Source organism: Anoplopoma fimbria, chromosome 18 (genome assembly GCF_027596085.1).
Source record: "Anoplopoma fimbria isolate UVic2021 breed Golden Eagle Sablefish chromosome 18, Afim_UVic_2022, whole genome shotgun sequence".
In the NCBI taxonomy this organism is placed as follows: domain Eukaryota; kingdom Metazoa; phylum Chordata; class Actinopteri; order Perciformes; family Anoplopomatidae; genus Anoplopoma; species Anoplopoma fimbria.
Window position 1 is genome coordinate 2,580,788 of NC_072466.1, and position 13,531 is coordinate 2,594,318.

At 37.5% G+C, this 13,531-nt stretch overlaps 2 protein-coding genes across 2 annotated transcripts; one reads left to right on the forward strand and one right to left on the reverse strand.

Annotated features, from left to right (window-relative positions):
- Positions 1-336: 336 nt before the first annotated feature.
- adat2 (adenosine deaminase tRNA specific 2) lies at positions 337-3,459 on the reverse strand. Its single transcript, XM_054618876.1, has 6 exons — positions 3,233-3,459; positions 2,053-2,157; positions 1,347-1,497; positions 1,134-1,240; positions 746-818; positions 337-464 (listed from the first exon to the last, which is right to left on the reverse strand). The coding sequence occupies exons 1-6, from the start codon at positions 3,320-3,322 to the stop codon at positions 436-438; spliced, it is 555 nt and encodes a 184-aa protein (XP_054474851.1). The 5' UTR covers positions 3,323-3,459; the 3' UTR covers positions 337-435.
- Positions 3,460-3,739: 280 nt separating this feature from the next.
- On the forward strand, positions 3,740-11,692 carry pex3 (peroxisomal biogenesis factor 3). Its single transcript, XM_054618484.1, has 12 exons — positions 3,740-3,925; positions 5,749-5,880; positions 6,010-6,091; positions 7,021-7,064; positions 7,184-7,305; positions 7,784-7,850; positions 7,997-8,051; positions 8,228-8,366; positions 8,454-8,524; positions 8,635-8,757; positions 8,964-9,060; positions 9,552-11,692. Exons 1-12 carry the CDS (start codon positions 3,853-3,855, stop codon positions 9,633-9,635), a joined length of 1,089 nt encoding a protein of 362 aa, XP_054474459.1. The 5' UTR covers positions 3,740-3,852; the 3' UTR covers positions 9,636-11,692.
- The last annotated feature ends 1,839 nt before the right edge of the window (positions 11,693-13,531 follow it).

Sequence of the window (13,531 nt, forward strand, 5' to 3'; positions counted from 1 at the left end):
CACACACACACACACACACACACACACACACACACGTGTCGTTCTCAGAAATATAAGACAGGAAGTGGTGCGTTTTACATCTGCAGTTTGAGAACTCTGTGGTTATGAACAGTGAAAATGAACAACCCAACGTTACATTTTGAATTCTCTGCTAAATATTTGGACTTTTTTTTACGTTTGTTTTAATCACAACATTGATCGCTTTTCTAAGAATTGATAAAACAAGATGACAGAGCTGATAGTTCATTAAAAGTGAGTCATGAGGGTGAGTTAGTGCTGCTCCCTCTGCTGGCAGACTGATGGAAGAGCAGCTTATGTCCCAGGAGGCCTGAATGTGACACACTGAGAATCATTTATAATGTCTTTTATTTAATAAAAAATAAATTAAAACAGGTGATATAAAACTGGATATACAACTGATGTGTGTAGAAGAGTTCAGTCCTTCCTTGTTTTGGGTTTCGGGGCTGAAACAGACGGAAAGAATAATTCAGTTACAGGAGAAGAAAAGAGAAAAAATAAGAAAAGGAAGTGGAAGGAACGGTAAATAAATTAAAAGTGTTACTGAGCAACGGCATGAAATACAAGAGTGTGAAAAGAAAGATAAATGAAGGAGTAGATGGATGAAAAAAATATGTGATTGAAAGGAGAAAATGAGAGAAAAGATGACAAATTAGAAACAAAAACAATAAATAAAGAAGAGCAGAGAGGAGGAAAGAAAAGACGAGAGGGGAGAAAATGTGATCACCGTTTGGATTCTCCTGTTTGTAGAAAGTCTTCAGCATCTCTACAGCTTCTTCTGCTCTGTGACCGGAAACACACTGAACACGCACACGCACACACACACACACACACACACACACACACACACACACACACACACACACACACACACACACAGGATATTAACACAGTCATACACACTATGAGACCAAACGTATGTGGACACCCAATATATGACATTTGAACATGTTGCTCTAAAACCACAGTCATTAATCTGCTGCTGTAACGGCCTCCTCCGCACACAAACATCTACTCACAAGCACATCAGTGTGGCCCTTTAGAGGACAAGACGCACACACAAATAAATAAAAATAGCAGTTGCACAAACATGAAAAGACACCAGGAACACACACCTTGAATGTGGTCCCGGTCTCAGGTAAGTCTGCAGAGGAGACGTCCAGAACTGAACCGCAGCCTCCGAACCGGTCGTTCCTGCAGCCGTACACGACCACCGGGATGTCTGAGGGCTGGTCAAGGAACAACAGCTATCAACACGTACACACACACACACACAAATACATATATACACACACACACACACACAGAGTGAGGTCGGGTGAGGATACGGAGCAGGCGCAGGGCTGCAGCACACATGATGCACGGCTCCACGGTGACGTACAGCGCCGTCCGCCTGCACACGCTGCTCACATCCAGGTTGCCGCGGCGACACCAGTCCAGGAGCTGATCCAGGGCCACCATCTCAGCATGCCGTGTGGCCTAACACACACACACACACACACACACACACACACACACACACACACACACACACACACACACACACACACACACACACACACACAGATACACCCACAGAGAAACATATGTTGTGCTTCAGTGTCCTGTTCTCTGGGAGCTGCATAGACCTGATGCAAAACTCCCTTTGGAAAATGAAGGTTTTAAGAGGTGCAGGTTTATCTGTAGTAACCATTGAATTTGCTGGATAAAATGTACATTTACAAATATTGATTAGTTGAATTTTACGTCCCATTTAGTGCTAAAAAAAAACAAGATATTAGATATTCTCCCTATTGAATTTAATGTAAAGCACATTAACTTTACTTATGATTAAATGTGCTTATATGAATAAATTGTTTTGCCCCAAAGTGTTAGCCTAAATATCAAGCTACTCTGGTGGTTTGATGACTTTTCATGCTTGTGTTTGTAAAGAAATGACCTAAACAACAAAAAAACAGCATGTTTAGAAAACTGACATTGTTTCATCAGCCATCACCACTGCATGCTAACAGCACATGCTTTCATCTTTCCTACATTTTTGGTCTCGTTGACTTCGTTCCGCCCTTTTCCCACGACTTCATCGTTGTAGACCATCAGACACCCGACCGGCACCTCTCCGTTCTCCAGAGCATCTTTGGCCTGCAGCAGCACATGTCAGATAGAAAGACAGTACACACAGGAAAACAAACTCACAGAGAGTTCTGTCACTGATGCATCTTTATTTCCTGTAGATTTGGGCTGCAACTAATTATTATTTTTATTATCAAATAGTCTGTTAATTACTTATTTTTTTCATGTTCTTAAAATACATTTTCTGTGCTTTCTTTGTGTTTTGCACTGTGAAACTTTAATCATATTATGTTCCATCCAGATGACTATTGTCTTTACAAAATTCCTTATGTCCATCAAACAAACCAGTGAGAGTGCTTATATTTTTATTTTTGCCTCTAAACTGTGGAACTCTTAATATTAAAAAGGCAAGCTCTTTCTGTATATTTTTTAAAATAAATTAAATACATTTTTTTCTTTATTTGTCTCTTAATTTAAAGTAATGTTATAGCTTTAGTTTATTTATTTTTTTGTTACATTTTCTTGCATAATTATATTTATTGTTAATTATTTCTATATATTTGTCTTTTTTTTTTGCATTTGTATGGAAGTAAATTATAAAAATGTGCCAATTATTTTTTTCACATTAATTGATTAATGGTTCAGCAAATATTTGGCACTTTTCCTTTAATTATTGAATGCAACCCTTTGCATTTATCATTACAGGAAATATATAAATATATATATATATTATATATAACAAATAAATAAATATATATATATATATAACAAATAAATATATATATATATAACAAATAAATATATATATTATATATATCAAATAAATATATATATATATTATATATAACAAATAAATATATATATATTATATATAACAAATAAATATATATATATTATATATAAATAAATAAATATATATATATTATATATAACAAATAAATATAAATATATATATTTGTTATATATTATATATATATATATTTATTTGTTATATATTATATATATATTTATTTGTTATATATAATATATATATATATTTATTTGTTATATATATATATATATATTTATTTGTTATATAATAATTATATATATATATAATATATAAATATATATATATATTTATTTGTTTTCCTTCATCTCTCACCATGTCAAAGGCGCTGCACATCCACTCCTCTTGTTCCTCCTCACCCGGATAAAAACCCTCCGCAGCTTTACGTTCCTCCTCTGTTCCCATGGCAACTGCTACTAATTAGTCATACTCTCTGCGTGTGATTGACGGGTTTAATTTTATTTATTCACGTGTTTTATTTCCATTTATTTCGTTGTAACTCAGACGCCATGCGCCTCGTCCTCGGAGAGGGGAAGATAATATTGGACGGACCGGAACTGACGTCATCGCGGTTCCTCTCGTCCATGCCGACGTTTTTTTTCCGGACCGGAAATGAAGGGACTTCGCGTATAAAATAAAGTTTTTCTTTAAAACTATCATACTGTTACACTGCGAAAAAGACTTCATATTAAAGTGACATTTAAAGAAGACGTTAAGAACTCCTGCTTGGGGTTCAGAGGGGTTAAACATAAGTTTGTTTTCACGTCCTTTACCCGCGGAGATCTTCAATCGTATTTTATTTTGAAATTCATAACTCGAAATCGTGCTGTTTCCTCTTCCGCACCTTTGCCGACGCTAGCATGGTAGCACGTTGTTGCTAAATACACAGTTCAAAGTACACTTGTGTTTTGTGAAACCTTCCTCTCTGTTCGAGGATGTTTTCATCTGTCTGGAGTTTCATCAAACGCCACAAGAGGAAGTTTATTGCCACCGGGGCTGTAGTGGGAGGTGAGCGGCGCTGCTGTTAGCTTCTGAGCTAAGCTAGCTTTAGCATTAGCAACACGCCTGGCTGCACTGAGCACTTCCTGGTTTATCACATTCTCTAACCTTTACAACACGTGCGTTTAAAATGTTTGTTTTTCACCAGCTTTTAATACTCAAACAGAGTGTCTGTTCACTTCTGCACATTTATTAGACATAAAATATCACAATATGTATGGAAATGTGCAGATCACAGACAGAGAGCAGGTGTTACTGTAGTGAGATGGCTGTTAGAAGCAGAGAGGAAAGTTATTTATTTAACTGATGGTGACACCATGTAGTGTGGTGGTTGTACAGCACGACAACAATGATGTCAGGGTGATTTAGTTAGTGTTCAGGACAGCTGAGGACACGTTTAAATGACAGAACTCTGAATGAAGGCTGGTCTGATGTTTACATGTTAACATGCACCTTAAATATCACCTTAAATGACATGCACCTTAAATAACTATCACATTAAATATCACCTTAAATGACATGCACCTTAAATAACATTGACCTTATATGACACCTTAAATAATAACACCTTAAATATCACCTTAAATGACATGCACCTTAAATGACACCTTAAATGACATGCACCTTAAATGCACCTTAAATGACACCTTAAATGACATGCACCTTAAATGACACCTTAAATGACACCTTAAATGACACCTTAAATAACGTTGACCTTAAATGACACCTTAAATAACATGCACCTTAAATGACACCTTAAATAACATGCACCTTAAATGACACCTTAAATAACATGCACCTTAAATGACACCTTAAATGACACCTTAAATGACATCTTAAATAACATGCACCTTAAATGACACCTTAAATGACATGCACCTTAAATGACACCTTAAATAACACCTTAAATAACACCTTAAATAACATGCACCTTAAATGACACCTTAAATAACATTGACCTTAAATGACACCTTAAATAACATTGACCTTAAATGACACCTTAAATAACATGCACCTTAAATGATACCTTAAATAACATTGACCTTAAATGACACCTTAAATAACATTGACCTTAAATGACACCTTAAATAACATTGACCTTAAATGACACCTTAAATAACATTGACCTTAAATGACACCTTAAATAACATTGACCTTAAATAACATTGACCTTAAATGACACCTTAAATGACACCTTAAATAACATTGACCTTAAATGACACCTTAAATAACATCTTAAATAACATGCACCTTAAATGACACCTTAAATAACATTGACCTTAAATGACACCTTAAATGAAATGCACCTTAAATGACACCTTAAATACCAGGATGAAACATCAGGTGTCTTTATGGAAACTGCAGGTTGGCTACAATTGTTTATTTTTGTAATAATAATAATTAGTGATGAAGCATCTGTAGCTCTCAGGAGGTTTTTTTCCTAATCTATAATATTACATTTTATATATTATTTGTTTTACTGTTTGTTATAAAGTTTTTTTAAAGATTTAGGAGGCAAAATCATTTTTTGCATTCAGATAAAAAGCGATTGACATAAATTTGATTTGATTGATTAATCCAGTGGAACAGTTTGAGTCTCAAGGTTAAAGAAATAGATACTTTTTACTTGCATGACAATGATCTAGTTATAGTATATGAAGTCTATTGTTATCATCATCTCCCACAAAATGTTCATATGTGCTATAACCGAGACAAATATCTGGCTACCCAACATGCAGTTCAGCTACATCTTCAAGTGGGATTGAGGCGTAATGGTTTTATTATCATATGTATTTATATTGTAATACTTTGTATTTGTTTCTGATCCCCAGGCGTGTACTTCCTGGGTAAATATGCCCAGAAGAAGATCGGTGAGTTCCAGGAGAAGGAGGCGTCAGAGTACATCTCTCAGGCCAGACGGCAGTTCCACTTCGAAAGCAACCAGAGGACCTGCAACATGACCGGTGACGACTTTACTCTTCTGGATACTAATCCTTTTTTTCATAATATCAGGATCAGAACGAGAAAATGGAAAATGTAGGAGTCCATCTTTGCTCGACACGTAAAACGTTTGTCCTGTGTGTGTGTTGCAGTGCTGTCCATGCTCCCTCCTCTGAAAGAAGCCATCGTCAATCAACTGAACTCAGAGAGCCTCACTGCACTACTCAAGGCCAGGTGAGTCCACCTGCCTTTTACTGTTTAAATTAAGAGTTTAAATTAAGTTCTGGGGACATGTTACCCCCCAAAAGGGGCCCTGGTTGAGGGGTATTACTTTGTGAAAGAACAGGAAGGATTGGTCAAACACACACGGCGCCACTGTGTCAACTCGTGTACAGAATGAAGTATTCAAGTATCGATTTAGGACGAGGGAAGATCATTTCTCTTTGTTTAATAACATTAAAAGTAAAGTTATGTTTTGCTGTCGGCTTCCTGACTCATTAAAAAAAAGAGAGAGAGAAAAAGAAAAAAAGCAGCGGTGCTTTGAATGAAAGAAAAAAAGGTTATTTTCTGATTGTTTCAACTACATTGAACACTCAACAGATAATTGACTGTGGAGACAGAAGATTTAAGGTGTCATTTAAGGTGTCATTACAACGTGCATCAGTAAAAGCTATGCAGCAGTAAATGTCGTCTCAGTGAGACAAAACAAAGGTTTATTTCTTTTTTTCAAAGAAACAGGCAATCACACTGAACTGAAGCCTGCAGAGTGTGTTAACACCAGCAGCCCTCGTCAGTCTCCTGGTCTTTAGATCGCCATGGAAACGGAGACCACAATGGGCTGAAGCAAACCCTTTAGTTCCTTGAAAAGTAGTCCCCGTGCTAAAATTACCAGGAACTTCTTCGTAGATACAATAGATCAAACTATTCCTGATACCACCTATACACACAATCCTTCTCCTTCTTTTATGTTGAATGCTAAAATGTTGGAGATTATGTTTCTATATTTTACGCAAATGTGCCAGTTTGTCGCCGTTTTTTCTATGTTTTTGTTGTCCTAAACGTGTTACGTTACTGTATGTAGAGAAATACAATAGAATAGTGTGCTGTAAAGTGCAATGCGACTAACAAAACTGCTTTTTCTTCTTTCACATCGTGTGTCACAGACCAGCCAACAAGCTGGAAATCTGGGAAGATTTAAAGATCGTCAGTAAGTCTTCACATCACTGAAACATCCTTCACACTCTTAAATGTCTCACTGTTGTAATTCATCCCTTAAATGCTTTTGCTGCACAAAAACAGAAGTTTTCTTTTTCTTGTCCTGTTCAGGTTTCACCCGCACCATCGTGGCGGTGTACAGCACCTGCATGCTGGTGGTTCTACTGAGAGTCCAGTTGAACATCATAGGAGGATACCTGTACCTGGACAACTCTGTGGGCAAGAACACGACGGTGAGGAACACAGTATTCATTAGGATCACAGTATTAGCTTTAAGGCAGCACTGATACTTTCTGCTGTTCACATTAGTAGAGTTAACTGTGAGATTTGCTCACATTTTTCTTTTATTGATGTCAATATTTGACATTAGAGTTTCAGTTTCTCACACTTGACTCTTGTAGTTAAATCCACAGATTTGCCGTTGTGTGATTGGTTCATTCTCAAACAAAGTATTTTCCTGGTGCTTGGTTGTCCTGGCAACAGTAAAGACATTATTAAATGACTTTATTTTAAGATGATTGAAGTGTAAATCAATGAATATATAAGTAAATAAAGGCTGATTTGACGGGAGGCTTAGAAGAATTATTGTCCAGTTTACTTCCAGGGTTCCACTGTCTCTATGATCTGACCATCAATGTCTTTACTGTCAGGAGAGAGAACGTGTGAACTTCTTAGTCTTTGACACATTTTATTTATTTTTTAATCTCCCAGTCTCCTTTGGCTCCTCCAGACGTCCAGCAGCAGTACCTGTCCAGTATCCAACACCTACTGGGAGACGGTAGGATGGACACACAACACACACACACACACCAAGATGTCATAATCCTTCATCATCCTCGTTAATCTCTGTCTGTCTGTCTGTCTGTCTGTCTGTCTGTCTGTCTGTCTGTCTGTCTGTCTGTCTGTCTGTCTGTCTGTCTGCAGGTTTGACAGAGTTGATGACAGTAGTGAAGAAAGCAGTACAGAACTCTCTGGGAGGGTGAGTCTTTATTTTGCAGTTGCATTCTCATACTTTTCGCTCATCTTTTAATTGTTTGGACAAGAAAAAAGTAAAAAAAATCACTACCAACAGCAAAATATCCACAAAATTCAATTTACACTGATGTAAAACAGAGAACAAACAGTGACAAGTGACATTCAACTGTTTGTTTCCAGCGTGTCCCTGAAGCAGAGTCTGTCTCTGCTGGAGCTGGAGCAGCAGCTGAGCTGGATCCGGGCGGAGGTGGAGGCCGGCTCGGAGCGGCCGATGTCCTGGTACATGTTGGCCGACGACGAGAACGCACTCGCCGACCAGGTGGCCGCACACGCAGCACGAAAACACGCAGCAGTAATCACTTATTAATAATCTGTGTGATTAACGAATGTCATCTCCTCTGTTCAGGCATGTGGGCTGACAGAAAACGATATTGTGACCATCAGACTGTTGAACGAGACCAGAGACATGTTGGACAGGTAAAACGCCACACCTGTGTGTGTGTGTGTGTGTGTGTGTGTGTGTGTGTGTGTGTGCGTGTGCGTGTGTGTGATCTGTGGTCCTGATGTGTGTGTTTTTGTGACTCCAGTCCGGACTTCACCACTATCCTCAACGTCAGCTTGAACCGCGGCTTCTCTCGTCTTCTCGACAACCTGGCCGAGTTCTTCCGCCCGCCTCCCGGTGACTCCGCCCCCAGCTTTTCACCTGATAGGTCAGCTGATTATGAATGTCTATATGTTTATTTTTTTTATCTTTTTGGTCATAAGAACTGCTTATGGTTTGACCGATTCAGCCACCTTTACACACTACATAACGTAAAACAAAAAGATATTGTAATTGTCACAATTTTCACAATTATGACGGCGGCATTTCATGTGTTAATATTTGTGATTTTCTTTTTTTTTTCTGTCTGTCCAGTCTGTCTGCAGTCAGTCTGCCGCTGGCTAAGATCATCCCCATCGTCAACGGTCAGATCAACTACATCTGCAGTGAGACTCCCAGTCACTTCGTCCAGGTGAGACCCGGCTTCAGTCACCGGCTCTCTGATCTAACATATGAGTGTCAATTATGAATGTGCAGTCTGACAGTAATTCAGTTTTTTAGTCTTCAATGTTTGCAAAAGAGAGGACAAGATGTTTGAGTACATGGGATGTAGCGAGAATCGTGGAATTTCACTGTTATTGATATCGACGACTACATTTCTGGAATGATAACTTCCCTCAAACATCTGGTCCAGTCATAATCTTCTTGACTTATTGTTTGATCAGACAGCTTCTGATTTAATTTTACTGTGTATTTCACTTCTTTTTTAAACTCTTTTGTAGAACACATGATACCAGACCGTATCAAGAAACGTCAGAAAATAGAATTTCATTTCTAATTAAAAAAAGAAAGAAAGCACATTTTGAAGAACATATCCAGCCAAAGCAGGATAAATATGATTTTTTTTTCTCTCTCTCTCTCTCTCTCTCTCTCTCTCTCTCTCTCTCTCTCTCTCTCTCTCAGGACTTGCTGATGAACGACCAGGTGAAGGAGTTTGCGGCCAACGTCTATGAGATGTTCAGCGCTCCACAGGAGCTGCAGAAATAATCAACCATCGTCAAGAGAAGAGGAAAAAGAAGAAGAAGAAGAAGCTGGAGGAAAATCCAAGAGGAAGAAATGAGGGATGAAAAATGGAAATGATAAAAGCCCTGAACTGTTCATCCCTCCTTCCTTTCTGTGAGACACTTTTCTCCTCTGATCTGAGTTTTGTCTCTGTGACGACAGAAACGTCCAAAACGAGAGGCAGCGGAGTCTCCGTGTCATGAAGGACTCGTTATGGATTAATGAACTGACGGAGGAACAAGAGTTGCACTGTAGTCACAGCAGAGCCTGTGGATAACCTTCGCACCACTGCATCTTGGGAATTGGAGTTTTATTTAACCCGGTGGTTTTATATTCCCTAAGAGGTGGGAAACACGTTGAAAATGTCAAAGTGTGGTGAAGGATCGGCCATCGTTCTCCAGGTCTTCAAACAAGGTGGAACGTCAGTTTATTATGTTGATGTGACGGATTTTAAGGTTTCATTTTCCTCGTTTCTATCAGCAGTCAGAGTTTCTTTAAGGCTGTTCATGTTTCCAGCTGTTTGCTCTGCACCCTGACTCTGTTTGTCATCAGAAGGGTTTCCTTTTCTCCTTGTTTTCTTTTCTTTCACAACTAAATTCACAATTTGTGTGCTGATGCAAACACAAAGGGTGTTTTTTTTGTGCTTAGATTCAGTGTTTTTAAATTAGATATATAAATAAATATTTTGCATTTTTCTTGTCATGATAAAGAAAATCTGCAGATTGTAGTAATTTGGGGATAGAACAAATTTTAAAAACACTATTAAAGAGTGAGAAGCTGATCAAAATGTCGTAGTGGCATTGATTGATTCTAAATGAAATATTTAGTCAAAATGGAAACTTATCAGATGTGAATGACTGTCAGGGATGTAAAGTTGTTATTTTTTCATCCTTTGATGCAGTCTAGAATGAGACAAGAAGAGGTAACAGTGTTCTAATCCTTATCTGTGTTTTGGAGAATATTTTAGTTCCTTTTATGCCCAGAAGGTGTCGCTGTTCTTCAGCTGGTGCGAGAGTCTCTCTGCATCGTCCTCCTTTGAGTTTACATGAAGGGCTTCATTCCATAAAATATTTTCTCCTGTTTTTAAGTTAAATCACATTTTACATATTTGTGATTCTGTCCTTGACAGAGTTGGTACTACATCCTGGTTTACATCCTGCAATGGTTCATAATGGCCACAATACTTTTGTATTTGTCTCACAAATTGGAGATAATATTGTTCTGGAATGAAATCCTTCAATATGTTGATCAGTGTTTCCTCCACTTCTTTTAATTTTAATATTTTCCCCACTGGATTTGTATGGATGTGATTTCTTTAAAAACTGAAATGATTCTACAGTCTAAAAATAACAAGACTGTTATCCAACGCCGGAATATCTTGAAACACATTGTTAATGGTGGAAAACCGGTCGACTCTCAGCGCTGCATCATTTCCATCTCTTCTCACCTCTGATTGGTTCCTCACATCAGGTGTGTTCAGCTAAACGAGAGCTCGTTAACACACCTGATCAAACTAATCCTGTGGCGGTGGAGAACGTGCAGCAACTTCAAACACTACTGAAATGAACTTTCAGCTTTTTACTTGTATTACAGAAAGCGGTTAAACCCTTCTGAGCATTACTTTATTTCTCCTATTTTCAAATACTGCCACACAGGTGGAGGTTAAGGGAAAGTTTGTTTTTCCTGCAACTGACATGGTACATGGAGAATTGATCCTACAGGTTTTATTCAGCTCATTCTGGATCTGTTTTTAGTTGATGAGTTCAGTTCTGGTGCTAGAAAGGGAAAAAAACAACTCTTAAAGTCCAGAGATAAGTGAATAAAGAAAAATGAAAGTTATGAAATGCATGCACCAGATTATGGAGATAACGCTGAGCTTCCTCCACGTTCACCTGTCAGAGGAGAAAAGCTCCACGGATTCTAACTGTTTAACATGAAAACACAGTCAGAATGTAAATCTGTACGTAACCGACGATGTTATGCCTTTTTGAAGCGTAATATCCTGAATGAAAGCTAACGTGTATGTTTGTAGAAATTTATTAAAGAGATAATAAAGTATGATTTAAATATACGTTTTGTCTTTGTCCCCTCTGTGCTTTCAAATATTTGAATTATGGTTTGTTGTATTTGTGAAACAGGTAGTTGTGTCAGCAGGGGGCGCCATACTGCAGCAGCACCCGGTCCCATCATGAGATAACATCTACTGGTTACATACCAGTGCTGGAAAATAACCCCTGTGCTATAAAAGCGCTGACTCATAACAAACAGATGATTAAATGAATCAAGCAGCAGGAGGAGAAAAACTAAATCCAGAGTGGAAATATCTAAATAAAGCCTCATGTGTGGTTTTATTCCAGTAGTTTCTTTTTATTGAGAAGATGGAGAGATTAACACGACGTCTCCAGCTGTTAAAAAAACAACTCACTCCTTTATTTTAAGGATCATTAAACAGATATCCTTAAAGTGAGGTTAAAAAAAAAGACTGTATGCTGTTTACACACAGACTGATGAGACAGATTTGTCTAATTTAGGGACATAAAAAAGGACAAAAACAACCTGCTAAGACCTGATGTGAGACTTATGAGTGCTCTTGTCTTTCTTTTGTTAAGTTAAATTTACTTTCTGGATTATTTGGCTGATATAAACTGTGATGTTGGACATAAATGAAGGATGGGAAGTCCCTTTTTTATTGAAATGTTTCCAGCCAGGTGGAGTGATACGCTGCAAGAAAAGAAGCTCTCCTCCGACTTAAAGTGAATTGAACTAGTCACCTGTTTTAATTATTATACAAAAACACCCTTTTACAAGATGCAATATTCAAACCACAACAGAAAAAGGACGAGTTCAAACAGTCTGGTTTATTTATGATGTGGATTTTTTGCTTGTTTTTTACAACAGATATTGAAGATGCTTAGACATATTAAAATAATGTTGTTATTGCTGAAATGGAGCGTTAAACTAGACTAAAGCTGCATCCCCGTTGCTCACAACATACTTATACAGTGTGCATGCTTATTATCATACTGTTTTAGCAGTTTTTCCATTTTTTAACAGGAAACATAAGATGTCAATCAAACTGTGACTAATACTTAATGATTTTTATCTCAAAATCTTCTGGATCTGGAGCTGTCAAACCACCACACACTGCTTCATTATCCTCTGGGAACATGAATGTCTGAACCAGATTTCAAGTTAAACAATCCTATAGCTGTTGAGATATTTTAGTCTCTCTCGGAGCAAAATATTAACATTCTCAGACTTTCCTCTCAGGAAAAAAAGGAAAAACAAGATTAGTGTTCAAGTTTCATCTGGTAGTGTTTAGAGTTTAGTTTCATGTTTTGGTTTTTTAATGTTGTATCCCAGACTCTTAGTATCATGATTATTTATAACCTTGTCAGCTTTTTTAAGGGAACTTCTGCATTGAAATATCTTACTGTGCAGGTTGACGCCTGAATGCATCATAAGTTTTGGTCCAATTTTGGGGAGGAGGATACGTTTTTGTTTTTGTTTGTTTTCCTTTGAGCCAAAATATTCCCCACGTTTCTCCCTTTTAACCTTGACTCAACAGGAAACGGTGAAGCTCTCGGTGTCACTTTGAAAGCCGAAAGCTCTTATCAGGAACAAAGTACAAACAGTGGAAAAAGCCGGCAGACAAAATATCACCAGAAACTGAAAAAAGAAAAAGAGGAAGTCACACACACACACATTTTAAAGGGTAAAAAAACAAACTATAAATCATCTACTTTATTATCTTTAAGACAAATACTTGACACAATTTTATTTACAAATAATATCAAACCTGTTAAATTCAAACTGTAATTTTAGACGCATTTGTGTGTGTGGGTGTGTGTAACTGAACACATAATGCAATTCAGTGTGAC

Bases quoted from the DNA above. Each gene is read 5' to 3' on its own strand.
- adat2 (XM_054618876.1), bottom strand. From the start codon at position 3,322: ATGGGAACAGAGGAGGAACGTAAAGCTGCGGAGGGTTTTTATCCGGGT. The intron at 1,498-2,052 runs GTAGGAAAGATG...TGTGTGTGTTAG, and splicing joins AAGTCAACGAGACCAAAAAT to GCCACACGGCATGCTGAGAT. The intron at 465-745 runs GTGATCACATTT...CGTCTGTTTCAG, and splicing joins CAAACAGGAGAATCCAAACG to CCCCGAAACCCAAAACAAGG.
- pex3 (XM_054618484.1), top strand. From the start codon at position 3,853: ATGTTTTCATCTGTCTGGAGTTTCATCAAACGCCACAAGAGGAAGTTT. The intron at 7,065-7,183 runs GTAAGTCTTCAC...TGTCCTGTTCAG, and splicing joins GGAAGATTTAAAGATCGTCA to GTTTCACCCGCACCATCGTG. The intron at 8,367-8,453 runs GTGGCCGCACAC...TCCTCTGTTCAG, and splicing joins AGAACGCACTCGCCGACCAG to GCATGTGGGCTGACAGAAAA.